Source organism: Vanellus vanellus, assembly GCF_965231255.1.
Source record: "Vanellus vanellus genome assembly, chromosome: 5".
Classification (NCBI taxonomy): domain Eukaryota; kingdom Metazoa; phylum Chordata; class Aves; order Charadriiformes; family Charadriidae; genus Vanellus; species Vanellus vanellus.
This window is the reverse complement of record NC_138910.1, coordinates 44,946,851-44,972,696: the sequence shown is the minus strand read 5'-3', so window position 1 is coordinate 44,972,696 and position 25,846 is coordinate 44,946,851. Positions and strand designations below refer to the sequence as shown.

The 25,846-nt window shown below is 52.9% G+C and overlaps 1 protein-coding gene across 1 annotated transcript; it reads right to left on the bottom strand.

Annotated features, from left to right (window-relative positions):
- On the bottom strand, window positions 1–25,846 carry COL6A1 (collagen type VI alpha 1 chain). Its single transcript, XM_082484508.1, has 35 exons — window positions 25,618–25,846; window positions 24,684–24,813; window positions 22,613–22,813; window positions 22,138–22,297; window positions 21,814–21,936; window positions 21,702–21,722; window positions 21,461–21,481; window positions 21,316–21,360; window positions 20,998–21,051; window positions 20,122–20,166; window positions 19,991–20,017; window positions 19,600–19,626; window positions 19,454–19,498; window positions 19,155–19,208; window positions 18,337–18,399; window positions 17,840–17,902; window positions 17,614–17,667; window positions 17,490–17,525; window positions 17,253–17,315; window positions 15,022–15,084; window positions 11,021–11,083; window positions 10,466–10,528; window positions 9,944–9,994; window positions 9,824–9,859; window positions 9,270–9,332; window positions 8,717–8,782; window positions 7,978–8,013; window positions 7,599–7,635; window positions 6,694–6,702; window positions 5,713–5,846; window positions 4,154–4,263; window positions 3,675–3,858; window positions 3,277–3,451; window positions 2,821–2,850; window positions 1–2,052 (listed from the first exon to the last, which is right to left on the bottom strand). The coding sequence occupies exons 1-35, from the start codon at window positions 25,724–25,726 to the stop codon at window positions 1,442–1,444; spliced, it is 3,072 nt and encodes a 1,023-aa protein (XP_082340634.1). The 5' UTR covers window positions 25,727–25,846; the 3' UTR covers window positions 1–1,441.

Below are 25,846 nucleotides of genomic sequence, written 5' to 3'. Positions count from 1 at the left end.
TGAGATTGTGGAAAACAATTTATTTGGCAGATTTCTGAAGTGGACAATTTTAGTAAAACACAGACGTAAAATAAAACTAACTCGTACACTGGGTTTTTGGATACAAAGTAAAGAGTTAGGGATGCCGATACCTGGCAATCACTGTTGCTATCTCAGAAGTGTGTGAATTCATAGCAAGAGCACCAATGGAAGCGCTGAAATGAAATCTTACCCAGCCAAACCACGTCTTCAGTGTGGTCCTGGAAACAACTGTGTAAACATCAAGCGCCTGCAACACCCATGTAGTGATAGCACCTTTGTCAGTATATCTGTAGGGTGTGAGTCAAAGACCCTGGCAGATAAAGGCAGCCTTTCCCTTGACTTTGCTGGGCTGTGGATGAGGCCCTCATTCAATGTATAGTACAGTTAGCAGGTTTCCCTAGAGCCCAGGTGCCTAACTCCTAGATGGTCCTATAGAAACTGTACTCACAGAGAGCTCACCAGGAATTAGACAGCTTGGCACCTTTGAAAAAATAAAAATAAAAAAAAATCCCACTAACTGGGCTCAGAGAGATTTTCCAGAATGGAGCTTGGACCATAACACAAGTCATCAGGTTATTCATGAGGTTCCTGGTTTCACTGTAGGACCATGACATTAGTTAGTGAAGGAGTGCAGTTATGTAGCTTCTTCTAGGGTTTCCCCCCTCCCCAATGGCTGCTGTCCATCTTTCATTTGGTTGGTGCCTAGCCTCCCTGCCCTGGATGGGAGTGTCAGTGCTGAGGGATGCTACACCATCCACCTCCACCCCAGCCCTGGGAAGGCAGTGCCCCATCCCATGGCACGGAAGGCCAGAGATGCTTCTACCCGGCTTGGGTAATGCAGTCCAGCCGTCCCCCCCAGGCATGGGTGATATGAACCAAACTCGTCAGCCATGACAATGATCCCCTCTCAAAGCTTGCTGAAGCTTTGAACATTTCACTTGAAGTTGGGTTAGGACCATTGTGAGCTGGGCAAGTGCTCAGCTGATGAATGAAAGAAAGAAGCAAATTAACAAAAAACCCTGTATCTGAAAAGAGCATAATAAGCCTTATGACATCAGGCTAGTCCTTAGTGGTAAAAAATCTGATTCTTTCTTGGCAAAAAACAGTGGGATGAGGTTGCTATTGGTGTTCTGGCAGCTTATTGCTAGGTGTGCTTGTGTTTGCCTGCTGTGGGGAGGGAGAGGCAGTCATGGGCAGGGAGGGAAGTTTGAGGCTAACAGAGTAGAGATGCAGATGATGAAGCAGGGGGAGAAGGAAGGAGACTATGCACAGCCCGGCTGTGGCACTATGGCTATCTGCATAGATGCAAATTCCTCAGGTTGGTCAAGAATACTGTTAATTTTTTTGTTTTGCTTTGTTGGTTTTCATTTTCAGGTGAGACAGAAGCAGGCATGGCCTTGGCAGAAATCCACCCAGACACTCAGTCAACAGCTATCTTCCTGGAGACGGTTTGGTAGAAGACACCGCGCAGCAGAGAGGTATAATCAGGCACACGGAAGAGGTGGCGCTCTCCATAGACCACATCATAATCTGCGCTCTTCCCCGTGACCAGGACACGGATGTTGGGCTCGTTGGCTTGGCTGCCCACTGCCAGCACATAGATCTCGATGCCAGCCTGTTGAGCTTCCTGCACAGCCCTCTCAATGGCCCTCGCAGTAATCCCTTGAGAGTTGCCATCAGAAAACACCAGCACCCTCTTCTTCGCCCCAGCACGGGAGGACTGCTGGTACAGCCCTGTGACATACCGCAGTGCGGCGTTCACGTCTGTGGCATCGTTAATGAATTCCATGTTGTCGATGGCTTTGGCAACGACCGTGTAGTTGTACTGGAACTGAGCTTCCACTTTCTGCTGGTTCCTGCCGCTGTACTGGACCACTGAGACACGCACAGAATCATCGGCAGGCTTGCCGGCCTCCAGGAACCGCTCCGCCAGCCGCTTCACGAACTTCTTGGTGGTCTCGAAATTCTTGCTCCCCACACTGGTGGAGCTGTCCACCAGCAGCGTGATATCCGCCAGCCCAGCAAAGGTGACTGCAAGGGGAAAGGCCCAGGGCTTGTTACGCTGCGTTTCTTCTCATGCCTCTTCCATGGAAAGTCGGTGAAGTCACCGGCTGTCTCTCAGGCTTCCGGCCTTGTCAGACTTGGGAAATCCCCACTCTCTGGGTATTTGCTAGCTTGGTTTACCCTACCCCAGTGCTATTCTACACTTGTCCTTTTACCCTTTCATTCCTTCTTTTATTTGATTTATGAAAGCCTGCATGGATAATCATTAGATAATCTAGTGACATTTGTTGCTTAAATACAGTGCTGTCCTTGCATGTCTGGGGAACCACTTCCTCTCCCGATCTGGCTTCCTTCCATGATGAGTCTGAGGATTGCATACCCTTCTAACTTGGATGTTTACCCCACTAAATTCCTCCCTGTACTCACTTTTCAAGCACCTTTCTCAAATATCCCTGCCACAGAGCTGATTTTTCCTCGTGCTCCCACTACCACATAGCAATTGATCTCATTACCTGCCTCAGCTAAAGCCTGTGAGGGCTAAAATCTGGCACAGCCTCCTCTCTAGGTTTGAAGTCCCAGAAAAGCAACTGTCTAGGATTTTCCCCTGGATGCTTTGGGCTGGCATGTGTGTGAGAGACCCTGCAAGTGTCTGACAAGGCTTGCTCACTTCTCCAGCCCAGGAGCCTCCCTGTTGCAAGACGTCTCCAAGCTATGCATTCCCACGAACACAAACTCCCACTTCCCCCACCACAGCACCCACAACCCCTTGGTGTGACATGAGGAGTCAATACTCACTTGGGCAGGTGTAGTCCGGACATTTCTTCTCTGTTAAGAAAATTAGAAAGAGTAACATCACCAGCTCACCCAGGAAAACCGCTTCTCCTATAGCTTCCCATGGAGCCAGAGAAGGCAAGAACACTCACCTCGGTCACAGTCACATTTTGCAAGGCACTGTGCAAAGGTTATAAATGTGCACCCTAAAGCACAGAGGTGCATGCTTGAAAAATGCTGTGAACAGAGATGTCATGCAGCAGGACAGGACCTGGACCTGGCTGCAAAGTGTTCTGAGACATGAGATGTCCTTGTCCCTTATTTAACTAAACCTTGAATGCCATTCTCTTTCCTCAACAACTGCCTAAGAGCATGACTGGAGCACTACTGGCAAGGTAGGGTAGCCTGCATCCCTCACCCTTTGGCTGAGGTAATCCTCACTAACTTCCTTATTGCCTCCAGCCACAACCTTTCACCCACCTTGGCAAATGTACGAGGTGATGTTCTGCAAGAAACTGTCATCCAGGAGCTCAGCGTAGTTGTCCCTTTGAATGGACAGTCCTGGCCTGGTTGGTCTACTTAAACAAGCGATGTCATTCAGGTGATCTGGATTTGGAGGGTTCCGGAAAATGTCGCCTATCCCAAGGGAAACCACCTGCAGGGAAGTTAGAGTCCCTCACCGGATGCATTCATCATCTAATGCATTCATAAACTTGAACGCCGGTTACTTTGTGAGAGTGCTCCTAGTGACAGGCATCCCCCCTGCCCTAGCCTTGAGTAGCAAAGACACAGAGTCCCCCAGAACACCTGCACTACTCTAATGCACAGCTGCTGTGTTGTGGTTCCCTGCAGACAAGGTGCTTCCCCTGTGCCCTTACTGGGGTGACATCGCACAGAGAGTTGAGTGGGGTAGGGTCCCGCAGCGTGTCAGAGCGTCCGTCCGTGATGACGATGGCAACGCGCTTGTCAGAGGTGAATCTCCGCAGTAGGTTATCTTTGGTGAACTGCAAGGCTTCTCCAGTGTAGGTGCCCCCAGCTATCCATTTCAGGTTCTTCACTGCCCTGCAAGCACAGACACCAGTGAGCCTGCAAGCCCTGCCCCATGGATACTGAAGGAGCCCCTGGAAACACGCATCTCTGACATGCTTGCGAGGCAGGGCAACATTCCTGCACAAGGCTTTGGGTGGAAAATTGGCAAGTTCCTTGGCCTCAGCACTACCCACTGCTCCTTTCCACTAAAGAACACTTAGCATCCTTGCAGTTGCAGGAGCTGCTGGCCTGGAGATGGAGGACAGGAGGTGAGTAGGTGTCCCTGGGTCAGGTCTCTGCACAATGTGCCAAGACCCCACAGACTCACTGTTTGAGCGCCCCAATGTTGTCTATGTTGGCATCCCCCATGGCCACCAGCTCCTGTGTGTTGTCATGGCTGTACTGCACAACGCCCACACGGGACTCCCCAGCTTCAAACTGTTGGGAAAAACAGAAGCCAGTTAGGTTCAGATACCCTGGAGAGCTCAGAAATCCTGCTGGTGGTTTGTACTGAATGCCTTCATGGCAGGCTCTGCAACTCTCCTCTGCGTTATTCCAGGCAGAAGGAGCCCCAACAGGAGTGTATGCACACGAGGACCAATTCGGTGAGCCAGTCAGTGAAACAAGACCCAGACCCAGGTTTCCTGGCTCAGTGGTCTCAACACAAGCCATTGGCCACGCTGGGTGGCTGGGAATAGATCTTTTTTCAAAACTTATATTTTTCTTCCAACACAGTAGTTTTGCTGCCCAGCTCTAGCCTTTCTGCTTGTTATTGGCTCCTTGCCAGCCAAAGAGACCCATGCATGCCCACACAAGTGTCCAATGGCAGGTTGTTGTGGCTTTACAGCCTATGTGCTACAGATGTGTCTAGTTATACCTTAAGGAAAGACTGGATCCCAAACATCTCTTCCAAATCACACAGGTAAACATAATTTCCCATGCACAACATGTTACCAGGGAAGAGCCAGGAAAGTAAGTGTTTCACGGAATCACGGAATCTTCAGAGTTGGAAGGGACCTCTAGAGATCATCTAGTCCAACTCCCCTGCTAAAGCAGGATTGCCTAGAGCACATTACTCAGGACTGCCTCCAGGCGGGTCTTGAAAATCTCCAGAGAAGGGGACTCCACAACCTCCCTGGGCAGCCTGTTCCAGTGCTCTGTCACCCTCACCGTAAAGAAGTTTTTCCGTGTATTTGAACAGAACTTCCTATGTTCCAAGTCGGGCCCATTGCCCCTTGTCTTGTCTCTGGGAACCACTGAAAAGATCCTGGCTCCATCCTCCTTCAACCCACCCTTTAGATACTTGTATGCCATAATAAGGTCTCCCCTCAGCCTTCTCTTCTCCAGGCTAAAATTTGTGTTCCACTTCAGACTGAAATACTCACTACTTGGGACAGTATTGCTATTTTGGGCTGCAAAGGTCCTTTTTAGTAGTGTGCTTGACTGGTAACCTAAACCCAAGCTTGGGGGCAGACAAAGGTGCCTGGAGGGCTGGCCATCAGGGAGCTAGGGGAAGTCACAACACACCTCATGTGTTGTCTACTCCAGGCACCTGAAATGCTCATCAGGACAGGGAATAGACTGAGAGACTGATTGAATGCTTTATGAGCCATCTGCTCTGGGACATGAAGGAAGAATTCTCATCCATAGCAGGCGGACTCCTTTTGCCCAGAAAGAGTGAAATGTCTATGTTTTGGGACAACAAGCTGCTGTCTCATCTCCATCATGTTATGAATCTGGGAGGAATCAAGACCCACACCGGTTACACACTTGAAGCTAAGCCTTGTGGAGGCTCTTTGGAGTGGAGGCATCTCCCTATTTTTCTGGTTGTGGTGAAAAATAAGTGAGTGCACAAAAGTGTATCCTGGCACTCCGTGGAAATCTCACCTTCACACGCTCATCCTTGCTCAGGCGGTCGATGACTTTGATGATGAAGTCCTTGGCAATCTGGAAGTTCTGCAGGCCAATGCTCTCCGAGCTGTCCAACACAAAGAGGAGGTCGACAGGACCGCAGGTGCACTCTACAGTAAGGCATAGGAGTGGAGGGGCTTGTGTTTTCTCTTTGAGCAGGTTGCTCAGAGCAGCACGTTTTGCAGGAAGGCATACCAAAACAAGCTGTTAGTCCTGGCCAGGTGGGTGCCTGTGCTCTACCTACCCGCAAAGCATGGTGTGAAATAAAGTGGCAAAATAGCTGCATAGGAGACTTGAGAGGCAATTTGCTAATTTTTCCATTTGCAGTTTGCTCAGCGCCCCTTATAAGACATGTAGCATTTCCAAGCTGTGAGTACCCTTAAAACACACAGTAATTATCTACACCCCATTTCCTCATAAGTTTTCTCATTTCTACCATTCACCCAGCTCAGGAGGACAGAGGTAGGCTAGAGGATACTGGCTCAGCTTGCTCCCCCCTTTCCCATGGCTGAAGGACATCATGTGCCCTTGGCTCTTCAATCAAGCTTTTGGACTGCAAACCCAACCCATTGGGACAGCATTAGAGAAAAAAAGCCAGCACATTTCTCTGCAGACCTGCACAGGATTTGGGAGGAGGAGCACAGAGCTGGATTCACAGTGTGCCCTGAACTGACATCCCTTTCAACTCCAAAAAGGGTAGAGAAAATCCACCTGCAGTTTACTGGCACAGGGCACCTTGACGACAGTTTTCCAGTTGTAGGACCCAGCTACAGCAGCCTCAGAATCTGTGCAGCACCCTCAGGGACAGCTCGCTGCCCTCCCCTCATGCTCGGTCCTCCCTCGCAGCCTCTCACCATGTTTCCATAGCAGAAGGCAAGGTGCAGGGAAAGGGAGGGGTGCAAGCAAGGAGCATGGCTAGCAAATGTTTGCAGAGAAACTTTTCCAAGTAACACTCACCGCAGCAAGCTAGAGGAGAAGGGAGAGAAAGAGAGAACATTAAAATGCTTGATAAGAGAGTTTTTCACACACTAATGCAGACTGAAGGTTTGTGTTTCTGCAAACCTAAAGACACCTGGTCTGGACAACTGAAGCTCATGGAGGTTTCCCTCCTGTTTGAAATATCCAGACCTCTCTCCTCTTTCAGATTGTGTTGCCCCAACCCAGAGCACTGCATGCAGCAGAGCTCTGTTTCTGCTCATGCTGATGCACTCTTATTTAAATAAAAATAAAAGTTAATCCGGGAGGGATTAAGTAAATCACCAGAGTACGGAGCTCAAATTCAGTTTCCTAAGTACCCTGTGTCCTTCCAGCACTTCATTACTGCCTGTGGGCCAGAAACCCTTTGCAGCACATGTGTACTCCTGCTCCCCATGGCAGGACACTCCAGAACAGGCCTCCCTTTCCCAAGGCAGAAAGTCAGGCCCTGCTATTTAAGAAAAATATATTGTAAAATGCTCCACACAAAGATTTTACATAACTTTGCTCATATTTTCCGTGAAGGATAATTGTGTACGTACAGAGCCACAGAGACAGCAAACCAGCCTGCAGTAAGCATAAGTGAAACACAGTTGCGTGACCTACTCTAGAGATCAAGCTGGAAGTCCCTGCGTCACGAGATGGGACAGCAACTTGCAAAAAGATTTCCCTCTTTTGGGTTGCTGTCCCAGCTGCAGGGAGGACCTCTCATCTCTCCCCCAGCTTGTTGACTTAATTGTGACTCGTGGAGGGGGAGTGATGCCCATGACATCCCTCTGCATGCTGCCTGGGGATGGCCCTGCTCCCTGGGGGCCAGAGAAAAAGCAGCTACCTCCCGCTCAGCAAGGAGTCGAGCAGGGTGGGAGGAGCGGTACAGGGATACTCACAGCACATCTTCATGATGATGTCCAAGATTTCACATTCCTGAAAACAGAAGTAAAGAAACATCTGATTAACAGTGAAAGCAGCTTCCTGGCTCCCAGGTGCTGCCCACCCCCCACCCCCACCCCCGCTGCTGCTTTGTACACGCAAAGCAAATGAGTGACATGCAAGTGGGGCACACTACAGAGGGGACTGGCTGTTGATGGGGTGGCATGAAAGAAATCTGGCCAGTGAGACTTGCTGGGACAGTAATGGGGGGCAGCCACCACCCAGCCTGGGAGCACAAGACTCCCCCAGCAGTAACCCCCTCCCAGGAGCCATCAGGCGGGGCAGGGGAGGCACAGACCAAGCAAGCAAGCAGCGCCCTGATCCTCTCCCACTCACATCTGGTCCTGGAGGCCCCACAGGTCCTGGTGGTCCCTGTCAAACAGAAGTGTGGAGAGAGCAGTTAGAACAGCAGCTAGTCCTATCTGCAGTGTACTCTGCTGATACCTTGCTAAGCAATGTGGAGTCTAGAAAAATCTCTTGGCTTCCCAGTTGCTGGCCCCTGCACTAGGCTTTGAGCAGGTACATCTGCTTGCTTGTACAATGCCCTGGGGCTGCATGGGGGTGGGAGGAAGGAGACCCGCTTCCACTTGTACCATGCACACTGAGGTGGGAAGGCAAGTTCTTGCTGCAGGCAGCAAGCACACACACCATGTGTGACATGACTTGGCATTGCCCCCACAGCACCCAAGGGATGGATGGATGGATGCCATTTGCTTGAAAGGTGCCTCTCCTGTAGCCTCCAGGCCAACGTGAGGCAGCGCAAGCAAGTGGCGACTTAACACAAACACTTTCATGTTCAGGTTGGCCACTCCAAAAGGCTGCTTGCCTGATCATATGAGAATGCTTTGCTCATGAAAAAGCATTAAGTGTCTGTATTTTCTGCCCTGATTTGGGATGAACGTGATTTCAGAGACCCATGTACCAGGCTGCAGCAGTGGATTTTCAAACTGCCTTGCTCCGGCTGTGAGCAAGGCCAAGCACAGCAAGTCTGTGGCGAGGAGCCCTGCTGTTGGCAGCTCTGTCAGCCTGGCACACTGCTCTCATCAGTGCAAACCCTGCCAGGGTCCTTGCTTACCGGGAGGCCTTCAGGTCCCCTGTGGCCCTTCGCTCCTTTGGTGCCCCTGGGGCCAGGGTTTGGGTTCTGGAATGAAAACAAAAACAAAACCCACAAATCTGTGTGTGTCAGGGTGCAGCACCTTCCCCTCCAGATGTCTGCTGAGCCCTGTTTAACCGCAAAAATGTTATCTGAGATTTCTGTACCCAACCAAATGAGCTAGGACTTTGCAGGGTTGGGATGGACACTGGGAAAACCTCCCTCCACAGGACAATGGTGCAGCGTAAGTGCAACCATTGGTGCTACCTGGAAGCACACAAAATCTTGCAGAGATGATATGAACTCAATGTAACAGATCTGGAGGTTTACCAGTCATAAGCTATAGGACACAAAATGAACATCTGGAGAGATCTGGAGAGCTCCCCTTGCCACCAGACACCAGAGGCAAGTGCTTGTAGACTTACAAAGCCTGATAGGCTCTGATGCACAGGCAAGGTAGTGTCACAGATTCAGCCCAAAGCTCTTGCACTGTGTTCACAGAGAAAGATGATTCAGCTTTACACAGATTACTCACATCATTTCCAGGGTCTCCAGCTTCTCCTTCATCACCTTTAGGACCAACATAGCCTTTTGTTCCCTGAAAAATAGCACAGAAGTGATTTCTGTATGGACAGCTGTTGTTAGCGTGAAGTTCGTGCTGACATGCAGTGACCTTGTGAGAGCTGGTTTGGGGGGCGGTGTGGGGTATGAAAAGCGGCATATAGGCTCCCTAGCAACAAACTGCAGTGCTATTGAGGGACAGAGCTTCTTAGGTGGCTTTCACTGCTATAGCACCATCCAGTTTCCGCTGGGTGGCATTCCCAACCCCAAACTCTGGCTCCAGGGCTGTATCAGAGAGCACCCATCCCAGGTTGTGGCCCTTGGGTGTTACTACCAGTGCACCAAGGCAGGACACTTCCACCAGAAGCATCCACTGCAGGGTGAGATGGGCAGAAGGAAAAGAGGGCTTTGGAGGAGCAGGCTGCTTCAGGGAGCCTATTTCACCAGGCAGCTGATGAAGAGGCTCTAGGTGCCAAACCACCAGCTAGGGCAATTTCTGTCGGGTGTATGAGAAACCAGCACACTTACATTAATGCCAGGGTCACCTCTGTCTCCTGGCTGCCCCTGGGGATGAAGGAACGGAAGCACATTAAGTCGGATGAGCAGAAATAATGGTTTTACAGTTTCAAAGCAACACAAGCAACTTACCGGGGCGCCTAGGAATCCAGTTGTGCCATTCCCAGGAGGGCCATCCTCCCCCTGGAAAGCAAAGGAGAAATAGATGAGATAATGAAAAGCAGACCCCTTAGATAGCACAGTAGCAGGATTCTGCCCTCCTTGGAGAGTTTATCTCCACAGCAAAATGTCTGTGCAAAAAATATGCAACTGGTGGTTTGGACACTGGTGCAGGCAGATGAAAAGCCTACCTTGCTTGCCTGTGACCTGCACAACCACTGTCCCTGTCAGAGACTGGGGATATGGCCACAGGCTGGGAACAGACTGAGAAGTATCAGGTCTCTGTTGCTGGGAAGTATATCCCAAAATATGGCTCTTTAAGTCTGCAGATGTGGTGCATATTCAAAATCAGGCTGCTTGCAAATTTTCCCAGCATCTCAGCTGTATGCGAATGCAATTTCTTTTCTCCCCGAGTTGGATCATGCTGTGTGGAACCAGCCTGTTGTACATCCTTTCCACATGGCACACAGTCCCCCCCAGACAAATACCACTCACCCTTTCTCCCATCAGGCCAGGGTCTCCAGGCAGCCCAGGTGCTCCAGGCAATCCCTTTGGGCCCTGGAAGGAGCAGAAGCAGCAGTCAAGCACTGCACACCATCCTTTGAGCTGGGAAGACAATGTCTTCTGAGGCAACCAGCTACCGTCACAAGCTCATCATGGGAGGTATTTTGCTCATACAAGAGCAATCCAAAGCCCACAACTGGGCTTGGGATTCAGCTTGCTTCCTGCCCTGGGGATCAAACCTGCTGGCAGATTCAGGTGGCTGCCCTCGGAGAGCATGTTCCCCAGCTTCTGTGATGGGAAGCCACGTGACTTGTGGCTATACTCTCTCCACAACAAGGCCTCTCGGAGGTAGGGAAAAAGGCAGCCATGGCCTTAAGGACCCATGAAAAATGCCTCGATGTGTCTGCCAGGAGGCTAACGCCTGGGTTTGTACCTACAAAAATTTTCCAAGAGCCACAGGATTTGGGGACAGCCCTAACAGGCAGCATCTTCTGGTCTTCCCTTCATTCCCTCCCCCCAGAAGATGCGGTGATGAACAGCACTGACCTCATTGCCACGGGGGCCGTCATCTCCTCTGTAACCCTTGGGTCCTGGAGGTCCAGCCTCGCCCTAGGAAAACACAAAGAGCTCTCACAACAAGGATTTTCTCTTGGTGCTGCTCCTGCCCTGAAGGGCCAGTCTTGTCATTTTGTGATGTGGTGGGTGGGGGCATCTGCCTCATGCCTTGCACCCATCAGTGAGTCACCTCTGCCTCTGCCAGCCTCACAAGAAAGGACCTATTGACCGGGGTTAAAGCAGGTGGAGAGATGCTTCAGGAGTTGTGCCTGGCTCCCCTTGTGCTCCCCTGCCTGCACAGGCTGCAGCTCCCCACACTTCCTTATGCCCTGCTTCCTCTGCAAAGCCCCATCAGAGCCCTGGCCAGATCACTGCTGAGTGCAAGCAAAAACTAGAAGCTTTCTGGGCCAAGGTGTGACACTGCAGGCATGGGTTGAACACTATTTGCTTTCAGTGGAAGCTGGGCTGTGGGAGAGAGCAGCCTTCAAGCAGAGCCTCCAAGGCCCTAAAAGCCATCCATCTCCTCCACACCTCAGCCCAGTAATGGAGGACCTGGTGGGGAAGAGGACCAGGGAGGCAGGGATGATGCTTTCTAGCAGCAAAGCACAGCTGGGTTGCACAGTGACATCTCATGGGCTGTGACAGGGGTGCCCCAGGGGCAGAGAAGGGTCCTTGGTGGAGCACATCACCCTAAAGGAGACACAGACCTCCATCCACAAAGACCCTCCCCATGCCTCAGGGCTCGGACATGTCTGAGTCATAGCCAGGCTGGCAGAGGTCCTTTTGTGGCTCTAGGGAGTTTCTGTCCTCAGGAGGCTGCAGAGCTCTGGCAGTGTGCGCTGGAACAGACCAAAGCTGTCAGTCTGCCATATCCCATCTGGGCAGCTGCAGCTCCCTCTGTGAGCTGCAGGGTTGACCAGAGACAGCCAGGGACAAGAGAGGAGGTGGGGGGAGTTTTTTTTCTCCGAGAGCTTCAATAGATGTCCAAGGGAACTCCTCCACCTTCTGCTTCGTGCCAACAGCCCTTCATGGGGTTTACTAGCCAGAAGATTGGTAATGATGGTGGGTAGCAATTGGGTAACGATGCTTTTGCCCACAGCTCCAAATGCTTGAGCAAGGTAGCATCTCATGCAAAGCCAGGTGTGCAGCTGGTCCCTGGGTGATGGAGATGACAGGGCTGGGCAGAGGGAAGGCAGAGAGCAAGCTGTGGTGGGAGCAAGTGATGGCTCATCAGTTGGCCTTTCCAGCACCGCTGCTGCAGGCAGTGGTCATGGCAGTTCAAGACTCCTGGCCTCTGAAATGCTTCCTGCGATGAGACACGTGACTGTAGACTCCTGGCAGGCAGAAAGCAGCAATCACTCGATGATACCTGAGCTTCAGCATCACAGCAACATGTGCCCAAGAGCTTCCTTTGTATTTTCAGTGCATCATCAGTACCTCTGAGCTTTTGGGGAGCTGCCTCATCGTGGTGGCTCAGCCTAGCCCAGCTTTACAGTGGCTCTCTTGCCGCTCAAGAGCTGAGAAAGCTGAAATCCTTTCATGCTGTCATCTCTGCTCCTCTTCACATGACAGCGGCTGGGAGAAACTTTTGCCAAACATCCATACATGCCATAAACACCCTTTTTTCAGGGAAAGGTGTACAGGTGGGGGCAGAGGACTTAAAATTACACAGTGCAGAGCACTAAACTGCTCAAAGGCATGTGATCTTATTTCTGCATAAAAGCCCAGAAGAGAGAAAGCTGGGAAGGAGGGACAGGAACTCGTGATCATTCAAACATCAGCCAAAGCTGGATCCACGGCACCCTTGGCTCACACTGGCTGTACACAGCCTCACTGTAGCACACAGCGCAAATCCCTCACAGCCCTGGAGGAGTTTATGAAAATGCAGGATTTCGGATTGGGAAATCTTTAACACCTCCCTGTCCATTACCTTTCTGGGTGCAACAAGAATTGCAGTAGGGATGGGCACCAAGGAAAAGAGAGGGATCACCAAACCTGCCTGTGAGGATCAGGGAAAGAGCGTGCTGACCTTTAGATTCTCTCGGATAGAAAGAGGATGAAAAGGAGTCACAGGTTAGTGGGAGCACTTTCCCATTGCCAAGAGAAATATGCTGCAAGAGCCAGAGCTTGCAGATAACATGGCTTGAAAAACACTTGTTTGCCAAAGTCCTTCTCTTGCCCAAGCCCAGTTACTCATTTATTTTTAATTTGGCCAAGCAAAAGCATTCTTCCTCAGCTTATGGAAAAAAAGTCCTCGCTTTGCAACTGCTTTTGAAATCTCCCTGGAGCAGTGGAGGGGCTGGGGCAGTCTCTAGTCTGGGGAGGCATCGGAGCTGCTTCTGTAATGCTTCGCTCTCTGACAGGGGTTTGACTCAAGTTCAGTGCTCACCAGAAGGGAAGACTGGTATCCCACTGTCACGGCTGTCACGGCTCAGTGACAGCAGGGAGACCATTCTTGCTCTTTTCTCCTCCTCCTCCCCACCAGTGAAGGCTGGCTGGAGGCAGGATCTACCCCAGCCTGGCTCCCCACTATGCTTGCACGGCTTCAGCTCCCAGGCTTACATCAAATCTCCACCTTAACTTTTGTCTTCTTCTGCACAGTAATCCTCCTGCTTGGAATAAGCCTCTGCCACACAGAGAGTAGCTTCAGTCCTTCCTCCTTCGCTGGTGTCAGCCTGCAGCTCCAGTCCATTACACACACACCCCCTAAGAGCTGCTCTCTTACCAGGGACACCTCCTGAAACCTCACCTCTCACCACAGCAGTGCCCAGCAAGCTGGAGGCTGCCAGACACTCTTTGGTTGTGGCAGGAGCTCAGATCAGCTACAGACAGTAGGATCTGGACAATTTGGTGCTCTTCACTAGCATGAGACAGGCTCAAGGGAAGCCCAACTCTAGGCAAACACAACCATGACACAAGCACATCTTCTCCCCAGGCTGTGGCATGGTGCAGGTCTGCCGTAGGGGTCACCCATGATGGTAATAATGGGAATGCAACAGTGGCCCCTTCATGGCTGTCCTGCGCTCCAGATCTTCAGGGCTTTTCAACACTTGGTTGGCGATAAAGCAGTTCAAAAGCTGTATCATCTTTGTCCACACATTGGTCTCCATGTTTCACCCCTTGGGGAAGACCTGTTCCACCAGTGCAACATTTATCTCAGTACTTCCCTGTATCCTGGGCTCAATCAAAACTCTGATGGTATGGGTAGGAGGGGAGTTTTCCCATAGAGCCCCGTCCAAGGGTGATGTCAAATAATGCTTGCTCAGTTGGAAAGATCCCGTTGGCCATTGCAATCAGTGCGATCGCCGTGAAGGATTAACCCAGCAACACCTTCAGACCCAGAGTTACCAACTGGGAGCAGAGCATGTCTTTGGGAAGAAATGCCTTTAATTGTGCAGAGGACAGAAGCCTTCTTCAGGCTGGGGTACCCAGCTTTACTCCCCAGAAAGGCAATGGGGTCTGAGATCTGTTCCTTGAGGCACAAAAGGACAAGCAGAAGGGCCAGACCTTGCAGTGAGCAGACCTGAGGAATGCTGGCTTTGGGACAGACCATATCTGCAGATGTCAAGGGTGTCAGGGACACCACTGGGGCCTCATCAGGCTATCCTTGCTGACACAAGATGTCTCATTGACTCCCTTAACTGAAGTCACTGGCATCTGTCCCCAGGCCTGAACATTTTGTGCGATGCTACAGCTCGCACTTGCCAGTTTCCAAATCTGTCAGACGTGTTGACATCTGTTTCCATGGGATTGGGAAATGGCGTGGAGGTTGCTCTGTCTCCAACCCAGCAGCCAAGTTTCCATTTTTTTAGCCCTGTTCATCAGAATATGATGTCCTAGAAATCCCTGCCCTTCTTCACCAGCTTTGCTATTCAGCCTGGAAGGTGCTGAGAACTTGCCCCAAGATACTGTGGCATCAGTTACATACCCCACTCTTCCCACTGCCCCAGCCAGTTCCACCTAGGATCCAGAAAGTTAAACCAACCTCTTACCTGATCACCAGGTGGTCCGAGGGGTCCTTCCCGTCCTTGGTCACCAGGTGGTCCAGGCTCTCCCTGAAAATGCACACAAAAGGTGTGAAAAACTCAAAGTGGGACAAGCATAGAGTGCAAAGGGCCCTGCGTGCAACAGGGAGCAGGGATGCAGCACCAATAGCACATGCTGGATAGGAAGACAGCAATCCAAACAGGGATGTTTTCGAGGCAGATTCAGGAGCTGAGTAGGAAAATATCAGAGATATGGGGAGAGAGAGATGGGCTAGTGTGGCCATCTTAAAGCCAAGAGGAAGACCTGAAGGATGGGAGTGTCTGCCTCTGGGTGATATGTTTCAGCCCATTTTGTGCCAGAAAAGCAAATGCCTGGAGAGATCAATCTTGCAGTGATTCTGCAGATACACAGATCTGGCCCTGGCCCCAAAGCCATGTAGTGGTTCTTCCCAGCCACGGTCTGCAACCACAGCTGATTTCTAGAGCAGCTCCTGCCCTGGGCAGTCTGCTTGGAGAGGAGATGCTGTCCCCATGCATGGACAGAGACTCCAGGCTAGCAGCCTCCTTCCTCCATGCCCGCTTCCTCCAGCCTGCCGTCCCTGTGGAGCTAAGGGGATTTCCAAGGGAATGAGGCAGCAGATGGGAAGGGACTTCCTCACATCTCCCTCTTGATGGTCTCCCCTCTCCTTTGCTAAAACTCAGCACCCTGAGCTGGGTTAGCGCTCTTTGCAGAGAACTGACATCCCAGGAGAGCCTGGAAAACCTGAGCCAGCATGTTTTTGCATTCCAGCAGCTGCAACAGAAGGAAATGACTGAGGGCTGGACATGGCTTAGTTCCACTTTCACTTAACCAGCGTGGACAGGGACAGCCTTCCACCAGTCCAGCAGAGCTGTGTCCCAACAGGGCAGTGTGTCTGCCAGACCCAGGCTGGCTCCAGGACACCCTCCCCATCTAGACCCATGGCCAGAAGTGAGCAAGCTGGAGAGGCAAAAGGAGAGCCAGGAGGCATGGCCCCCAATCTCTGCAGCCCAAGGGCTTACAGCAAGTTCTTGGCAATTCAGCAGAAAGCTTTCCCCTTTGCAAATTGGACCATTACCCCTTACATCAGCCCTTCAGGGCTGAATGACAGCTAAGCACAGAGCTTTGCACCTTACAGCCAAGCCAACCCCGAGATCAGCCAGCATCACAAGCTGCAAGATGAGCATCTTTGCACAAGGTGCTGCTCTGCCTGCAGCCCTGGGATGTGGGGCCAGTCAGCCCCCAGCCTGCAGGGAAGAGAGGCAATCAGAAACTTCTCGTGACAGTCACACCTGACTTAAAACTTTGAGGAAAGTGGTTGAAAGCTTGGCGACTTAAAAGTGGTGTTTGCAAGCTTGAAGCCTCCAGATACCTAAGCCAAACAGTAAATATAAAACACAACTTCCAAAGGGCCCTGAGCACCAGTGGAGACGTTTCTGGCGAGGTTATGCAGCCTCGTGCTCAGACTAAAACTTGGAAGAAAGCAGCCCATGGTCTGCTGAACAATTTAATTCCAGGACACTGGTGTGCCTTCATCTCCCGTGCACATCTGCCCCGCACACCACGTGTGGCAACATGGCTGCTCCCCGACCAGTAAACAGGAAAGGGGGACACTGCCAGCAGCCCCTTGCCAGAGCTTCCCCCTTCCCTAGGCAGACCTCTGCCCCTGCCTCGGAGCTGGTGGTGGGTACTGGCTGTCCTCACGGCAGGGACAGGGGAAGATTGGTGCAGTAGTGGCCGCCCATCAGTGCCAGGACACAGCTGGCCACCCATCAGGATGCTGCTGCTAGGAATGGTGTTCCCCCTCCCATTCGCCCCCATGCACACTGCCCTGCCGCTAATGGCACCTGTGCCCTCCTTCCCAAGTCACTGGCACACCATGTAGCCCCCCAGCATCCAGAGGAGGACACCTTCCCTCTTTGCTGTCCATCAACTGGTTTTGCAGCCATGAGGCGGGGGCTGACGCCTTTCCGCCTGCTCTTGGCTTGTTGGGCATGCTCTCCTCTGAGTTTTGGCTGTTTGGTGACTAGCTGCCAGCATAAATGGGTGACTGCTGTGTGACAGTGGCAGGTCCCCCCAGGCTGGCAGGTAAAGGCACTGAGCTTGCCTGCTGGCCCACAGGCTGGCAGAGTTAGCCACTGGAGTTAGCCAGACCCTGGCTGCCAACATGACCCTGTTTGCAAGCAGACACTGAAAATTGCCCTGCAAAGGCAGTTACCGGCTCTCCTCTTGGCCCACGGTCGCCTGGTGAGCCTGGGGGGCCTCTTTCTCCATTGCTGCCCTGCAAAGAGATGGTGGAAACACAAAATAAGGACGTGCTCCCAGCAGGAGCAAAGCCCTCCCTCATTTCCCACCTCTGAGCAGGCTCACCCCCAGCCCTCCTCCTCCTGTACAGGATACCAGCCCCTGCCCATGCCCTGCCAGTGCAGTGCCCGGCACCAGTGCCTTCAAGTACCCGTTCTCCAGGAGGACCATCTGCACCCGGAGCACCCTGTGGAGAAACAACAGGGGTGGTCAGGTGGTGGGGATGGTGGTCAAGCATGCACGGGGGGCGTCGCGGACATGGGCAGAGGACTCACCTCATCACCCATCTCTCCTGCTGGTCCAGGCTCACCCCGGTTTCCAGGCGCACCCTGTGGGAGCAAGCCACAGGGGTGCAAATGAGAAAAGTCAGTAGGTTTCAGAGCAAAAACTTGTGCACTTGCAGGGCCTTGCACAAGCTCTGCTTCAAAACCAAGGCTGGATCAGGGGACCTCTCCCACTCACAGAGGGAAGACGGTGCTCGTGCACAGGCATTTCACCCACCTTTTCTCCAGGACTGCCGGGAATCCCCTGTCGGCCAGGTTTTCCATCGTCCCCAGGCTCCCCCTTCATAAGGACACAAGGCACTGTCAAGACCGCATCCAGTGCCCAGTGGTGGATTTCAGCTCCTACAGTGCAGAGGCCCTAAGGAGCCCCAGTGCACCCCAAGCCCCTTTTTGTTCTGTGGTCTCTACCTAGGGAGCTCCCCATCCCCAGTAGATCCCTCCTACTCCACCTGCCCAGTACAAGCCACCTTTTCACAGCAGCACCCCAATATCTCAGGGATGCTTGTGCCAGGCTTGTGGGCACCCGCTAACCTTGGGCATGCGGGGAGTCACACCATCCAGGTCTTACTGTGGGTGATGGACAGCATCCTCTAGCGTAGGCTTGCCCCCAGGCAGTGCAAGGGCGCTAGCGATGGGTCAATCGCCACCTCTCCCTCTTGCAATAGAGAGGTCCAGCATCCCTTCTTCCACGTGAGGCTGGGCAGAGTGGCTCACCTTTCCTCCCTTGGGTCCATAAGCACCGGGGTCTCCCTTTGGTCCAGGTGGGCCTTGAGCTCCCTGTCGAAAATAAAGGCAGCATCACTGAAAACCAAGCCAGTATCATTATCTGCGGGAAACTGGGCATGGACTGAGCATCCCAGCAGCCTGGCCTGCAGCTCCCCAGTGGGATGGACAAGAGGGACATATACTCAGGAGCAATGCAGGGATGACATGGTACTCTTGTACCATGGAGCCATGCAAGCAATGCTGCGGCCACGTTGCTGAAACATTGCAAAACTGAGTGTTTTTCTGCATGGCAGAAAAGGTGGTTATTGGGCTGCTGTGGCTGGACCACAGTGATACTGGTGACACCACAGATGTGTCATCCTGGGAGCACAGAAATAAGCAGGGAAACCGGAGAAATGCAATGTCAGAATAATGTTTTCCAGAGCCCTCTGGAAAACCCAGCATTTTCGGAGTGGCTGGTCAAAGCAGGCTGAAATTGGTTAATCCTTGGCTTGCCTATCTGGAACTGAGTTCTTCTTTGCTGAGTTCTCTGTGCTGAACATTCTCCAGCCAACACTCCCCCAGCATGCATCTTCCCAGGCAGCCCTGTGCAATGGGGGACAGCTTCCAGGCAAGGACAAGGCAAACTGCCCTGGGGATACCCCCAAGTTGCCATGCCTGGGATGAGCAACTGCATATCTAGAGGCATATTTCCAAGAGCAGCAACTCCCTCCCCTTCTTGGGGGGATCCCCGTTTCCATGCGCCATCATGGCAGACGTGCTGCACTGGTTCCTTTGCATGCAAGAGGCACCCACAGGGTACATACATCGAATCCAGGTGAGCCTTTGCATCCAGGTAGACCAGGGTATCCAGCTTCACCCTGTCAGATAGACAAAGCAGGAGTCTCTATGAGTGGTGCCCTTGGGAAGACACCATCCATCATCCCAGAGCCCTGAAAGGAACATCCCAGCCCTGTCCCTGGCTGACAGGTGGACAGCCCTGCAGGGAGGGAGCCCCACTGCCCCGCCTGGGACACTGGCTTTATTCCTGGACCCCACAATGCTTTTGGAGGGGCAAACACCAGGGTCCTCAGACTGAGCAAAGTGTCCCAGAGCAGAGATTTACCTTCATGCCGTCGATGCCATCAATTCCACGCCTGCCCTTCTCACCCTGAAACAGAGAATAGGCACCATGAAGAAGTGATTTCCAATGACCCTTTTTCCCCCAGGCATCAACCAGAAAGAATAAATGGTGCAAAAGCAGAGGCTGACCTTGGCTCCTTTGGCTCCTCTTGAGCCCTGCAAAGGGAAGGAGAGAGATGTTAGGCCGCTATGCAGAGAAGATCCGTGCCCCCAGCATGCTGTGGTCCCCATGCCAGCTGAGACCGAGGGTGTAGGCATTCACCATGCCCCTGCACACCACCAATCTCTCACGTTCTGCCTGACTGTGCTCACTGCATGGTACTTGTCTGATACCCAAGGCTGTGTCAGCTGCAAACTGGCTGATCCTATCGGATCCCCGCTCCTGACATGGGCAGTGCCGACAGGATGGACAGATGTACGGGCATGTACCAGACCACAACACCACACAGGTTCAGGAGCAGCCCAGGGTAACCAAGCAGGGGAACACAGAGATCTCCCGCAACATCCTTGATGTCCTCACCTTTTCTCCTCGACTTCCTTTGTCACCCTAGAGATGAAAGGAGAGAGGAAAACAGGAGAATGAAAACTCTTGCAGCACAAAGCCTGTGACTCATCTAGGAACCATGCCAGTGATCCTGCAGCCCCACGTACCTTCATTCCTTGGTAGCCAACAGGTCCCATGTCCCCTGGTCTGCCCTAGAGGACAGAAACATGGTGTTATGGAGGCAGATACTGTCACCACCATCACCATGGGGCAGTTTCCCCCAGGCTCTCGATGTGAGGCTCAGGCCCCAGCTGCCATACCCTCCTGCAGGAAGCTCTCCCATAACTCCGCTCCTCATTTGCCCTTTCTGGGAGCACGGGATCATTGTGGAGGGCAGAGGGGACATGCCTTCACGTCCACCATCTCCAGCCCTTCCTGAGGGTGAGGGGAACTGGGCGCTTAGGGACACATCATCTGTGATGAAAGGGAAGGGCAGAAAACCCTTGGGAAGGAAAAATGCATGGCATGGGGTTTCCAAATTGAGAATGTACAAGATGAGCAACTGCACACTCATATGTGTGGGAGAAACACACCTCACAAAAATAAGTGTACCTAGTAAAAAAATAAAAAAAAGGAGTAGGAGGGAAATAGTTTCCTCATGCTATTAGCTTATTATTTACCAAAGGTTTCCCTGTAACACTGCTGTGCTTGTTGTGTCAGAGGACGCGGGAGGGAGCCTAGAGTCCACCCCTGGCTGGCATACATGAGTCAGAGATGTGTCCTCCAGGAGGAATGGATATTTTGGTTGAGGAACAAGGAAGCCTTGTAACAACAGAGGTGGGGGCCACCCCCCTGCTCACCAGGAGCCACTCCTTGGCACGGTGGCTGTGGAGGGGGACAGCTGGCACCGACCCCACTGACTACCCCATGGAAACAGGGTGATGCAAGGGCAATGGCTGGTAAGGATGCGTCCAAGAGGTCTGGCCAGAAGTGGCCAAAAAATAGCCCATGTGCAGAGTCACTAGGGCTGGTCCTTTACTTACTGGGTCTCCAGCCTCTCCTTTCTGTCCAGGAAGACCTGGCTTGCCTCTTTCTCCCTGCAATATAGAACAGGAATAAAGTTAGCTTATTATCCCCAGGAACAGAACGAAGACCTGTTGAAAGGAGAGCAGGGAGGATGGTAGCAGCTATGCTCCATGGATGTGGGGAGCAGATGATGTGTCCATGGTGTGGGTCATCATCCACCTCTCCATGGGGATGGGTGGGGTGCTGAGGACCCTTGCCCCACTGGTCTTTGAGCATCCCCAACAAGGCTGTCCCACCATCAAGGTCCCACAGCATGGCCACAGCCAGTCCCTCACCTCATTGCCTGGGTCGCCAGGAGGTCCGAGGGGCCCTCGGGGAGGCTGCGAAAGAGAAGTATGGGTTAGACCAGCCACTGAGGCAGAGCCTGGGGCCATGGGGATGTGAGGGAAGGGCACAGGGGGTCTCAAAAGCCCAACTCACCTGGCACTCAAAGGAGCAGCACTGCCCAGAGAGAAGGAGAAAACAGCATTAGAGGCAGCAGGCAGCACCAGGGCCAGGCTGCACCCTGCTTGAGGGGAGATCCCCAGGCTGGCAGGAGCCAGGCAGGGGCTCCCTGCAGGACAGGGTTGCGCCACTGAGACCGCACTTGGCTGTGGGTGACCCACAGAGTGTGGGCTCAGGCACAGGAAGAGGGAGGAGCAGGGTTCTGGGGGACACTCACTGATTGCTCCGTGTTAACTTTCTGCAAGACAAGAAAGCAAAGAGAGAGGGTTTGAGAGGGATGGGTGAGCCTGGGGAGGGGGTGGACTGGGGAAGGGGCAGGTGGTGCTTACAATCATGTCAATGATGGTGTTGATGGTATCTTCCACATCAAGCTCCCGGGTTGGCTTCAGGCTGGTGGCAGTGAAGTTGCGGCGGTAGGCATGGTCCGTGGCAATGATGTTGAGCCGCTGGTCCTACAGTTGGGGGATAAACAGGGCAGAGTGAGACCTGCAGGCACCTGTGCAGAACCCGCTCCCAGAGGCCACCCTGGAGACCCACATCCTCGCTCTGGGCAGGGGCTCTGAAGGGCACTCAAAGCCTCCTGCACCATGCTCGGGGTCCTGTGGCCCCACTTGGGACACCTACAGGGAGCATCCCCAGCATGTGGTCCATACCAGGTGGTTGGGGGAGATAGCAACGGAGAACACTTTGATCCCTAAATGTTTGGCTTCATTGGCAGCATCATCCAGGCCTCCACAGGGCTCCTTGTACCCTTCCAAGGGGTGTCCATCGGTCACCACGATAAGGTATTTATTCTCCTTGTGATGCGAGCCACTGCGAGGGTTTAAGCACAGGATTTAACGTTACCAGGACTTAACAGATTTAGCTGGAGAGCTTGGGCACCTCTGAACACTGACCCCAGGCAGTGCCCCAGCCTATGGTCAGGGCACACATCATCCCAGCAAAGCCAGAGCACTAGCAACCTGCCACCCCTGTGCCTATTTTGTGCCTAGGTGACCTCTTCTCCCACCCTGGGGACAGCTCTGCACAATGCCCAGGGACATCCTAACCTAGAAACTCCCAATTTCCATTCATCATGGCCATACTACCAGCATCACCCTCTCCACCCACCCCAGCCCCTTGCCTTACCTGATGAGCAGCTCCTCAATGCCACGCTTTATGGCGCAGTCAGTGTAAGTGCCCTTCCCAATGTAGTTCACAGCTGAGACACGGTTCTTCAGCTCATTCCGGCCGCTAGGCATCGAGGTGAGGCTCTTGATGAGCACGACTTCATCACTGTAGTGTAGTGCCCCAGCATTCCACACCAGGTTGCGGTCACAGCGGTAGTACCTGCACGGACACACCAGGACACATGCTTTCAACACAGCTCCCACGTTCGCTTCACTTGCGCCAGCCGCCATGCAAAATGCAAACCCTCTGACAAATACTGTGATGCTTTGCAAGGGCTTCCTGATTTCTTGCAGGTCTGGAACATGCTTCACACACAAAGCCCAGCCATTGGAGCAGGGATGTTTTTCCAGCAGGTGGAATGGCAAAGGAGTGCAGCTGGTGGCTATCCACAGGGGTCAGATAGTTTGGCAGAGAGGCTTTCTGAAGAGGTACCAGGCTTCAGTGGCTGGAGCTGAGCAGGAGATGCTGAGCCAGACAGTCAGGTGTGTGTGTGCAAAGCAGGTAACCACCAAAACACCCCACACAGGACTGCGGTGAGTTTTCCACTGCTGGATGAGTTAAAATCAGAGGGATGCTTCCCTCTGAAGGATGCTTTGACTTGGAGATGGATGACTGTGTGTATTGAAGCCCTGTCCTGTGCGCTGACACAGCCTGCACCTGTGACTCCCTGGGACAGAGGCATCACGACTACCTGTGCTTTGGCCAGTGCCCCAGAAAGGGTCTTTTTAGTATGCAGGGGCCAATCCCAAAGGGATGGGGTTGCACAGCTTCCTCATTTCCTCAAGTTCATCTTCTCTTTGCCCAGCAGGATATTTCCCAAAGCCACCTGACCATTGCCCACTGCTGTCCCCTCCACCCCACTGCTGCCATTTGCCTCGTCATCACCTGTGCTGACCACGCCATGCACACTCTGGGTGCCTGGCAGCATAGGGTGCACGGTCACGGCTTGCAGAGCCAAAGCAGGTAGAGAGGGGCCGGACGGGCACAGGGGTGTTTGAGGTGGGCTTGGGAGGTCCATCTGTCTCTCTGCATGCAGCAGGGGCTCTGGACAAAGCCCAGAGTCTGGCTTAGAGAGAGTCATGCTGCATTGATGGAGGCCTGGCAGGTTGCTCCAAAGAACAAGTCTTCTGGTCACTCAATGCCTTGTAAGGTAGCTCTCCTGCCTGGGCAACAGGCAGGTGAGTTGCTAACCCCCTTGCACCCGTCTTGAGATGGGGCCCAGCTTGTGCAACACTGGGACATCCCCTCCAGGCACCAGCACACATCTGCTGTCCCAAGGGGCTCAGCAAGGTCCATGTGCCTCCAGGACTTGTGGTGCTCCCGTGCATCCCTGGATCTCCTGCCAGCAGGTGAGCCATGGCCTTTGCCTGCAGCTGTTCCCAGCATCACCCCCCTCCGGGTTCTGGGAGCTTTGGTGCTACTGGGCATTCCTGGGTCACCTCACCCTGGGAAAGCCAGGGTGAGACCTTGGTTGGTGGCTTGCAAGGGTGAGTGAGGAAAAGACAGATAAAGAGTTGAGCGGTGGGGTGGATAAGGGGCACCCAAAGCTGGGTTCAGTGTTGCAGGTTGTCCTGGGGTATGCCAGTTGCAAGGGAGGGATTTCTCTGCTGGGTTGCCTATGAGTGCTGGGTTTAATATCAGAGATGCCCTGCTGCCACCCAAGCACCTGGGTTGTTCTGGGCCTGAGCAGCCGGTGGTAAGGGGATCAGCATTGCTTCAGCAAGAATAACCACCGGGCTAGCCAGAGGTGGTGGGGCTGGGACGCAGCGTCTGCCGCTCCGGGAAGCCCTTGTTTTCCTGAGGGCGGGCTAAGGCAGCCCTGCTAAAGGCACGCTGCTGCCCTCAGAGCGGACGGAGCAACAACCGCGGACCCGGAGAGGGAGATGTTCCCACTCCCCACTTTCCCCTCCCCAGCATCCCTGCTTTCTTCCTCTCCCTCTGCGGATGAGGGTGCAGGGCGGTCTCAGTATCCCACACAGCACCAGGACCCATCCCTAAAGCCGCCTGGACAAAACCCCAGGAGATGTACCTGTTTGTCAGCTTATCAATGAACCGGTTGGTGAAATCTTTCACTTGGGCAACCAGGTCCCCAAAGGGCTTCACCCTCAAGGCAACGCTCTCTGAGGTGTCCAGTACAAAGAACAGGTCCACGGGGCAGTCTGGGAAGAAGCGGAGAGGCAGGAGTCGAGAGACGGCCTCGCTGCATGGCCTCCCCCTCCCCGGGCTCCCTGCCACCGCCGGCACACACGGCTGCAGCCCAGCTCCCCTCCCGGCAAGCTCTTTCGCATCCTCACCCCACACAAAACACGCAAGCACACATGCACGGGTGAGGTTGCTTATTTCTGTTTTGGCATCAAGGGTAAGCTGTACTGAGCATATATTCAGAAAACTTTGGTTTGTGGCATTTAACAGCTTCCTGTGCATTTTTTTTCCATTTACATTAAGAGAGTGTCTTTGCAAGACCAGTACTATTTTACATAATAATAAGAAATAACATGCAGCTGCAGCAACCACTTAAAAAATAAAACCAATACGTGATAGCAATTAATACAGTGGAAAAGTAATGATTTTCTGACACGCCCTAGCACAAATATCATTGCAGAGGAGAGCAAAGGCTCCTTAACAGACAGTGCCAAACCAGTATCTTTCAGAAAGCTAAACTGGTATCAGCTGCTATGCACTCCCCTACTCCCCCCTTGCCCCCACCCCCCCATCACATTGCTACTGGTAACAGCTGACAACACAGAGCCAAGGAAAAAAAAAGCATTAAAAGTGAATACGTCTTGCAGATCCTCTCTAATCCTACATCATTTTCCTCAGCAAACACAACTCTTCCCCCAAATGTCCCAAAAAAGCTGTGGCAGAGGAGACTGCAGAGAGAACCACCCAGGAGGGAAACAGCAGCCCGACTTCTCTGCTGATCTTGGGGAGGAAAAACATCCCGGGAAGCAGCCCGGGCTTACCTTCTGCGTTTGCAACCCGGGTGGTGATTTCTGGGCGCTGAGCCCATGAGCCCCCCCCCAGGAAGACGGCCGGGAGCAGCAAAGTGAGTAGAAAGCCTCGCAACCTCATTTTGCTTGGTTCAGATCACCATTGAGCTGGACTGAAGATAAAAGCAGGGAAGGAGAACCCGGCAGACGAGAGAGGCCGCGGTCTGGAGGCAGGAGTTGCTGAAGATATTTTTTTGCCGCT

Excerpts from the sequence above, each read along its gene's own strand:
- COL6A1 (XM_082484508.1), bottom strand. The coding sequence starts at position 25,726 with ATGAGGTTGCGAGGCTTTCTACTCACTTTGCTGCTCCCGGCCGTCTTC. Across the intron at positions 3,859-4,153 it reads AACATTGGGGCGCTCAAACA|GGCAGTGAAGAACCTGAAAT; the intron begins GTGAGTCTGTGG and ends CTGTGCTTGCAG. Across the intron at positions 2,053-2,820 it reads TCCGGACTACACCTGCCCAA|TCACCTTTGCTGGGCTGGCG; the intron begins GTGAGTATTGAC and ends TTCCCCTTGCAG.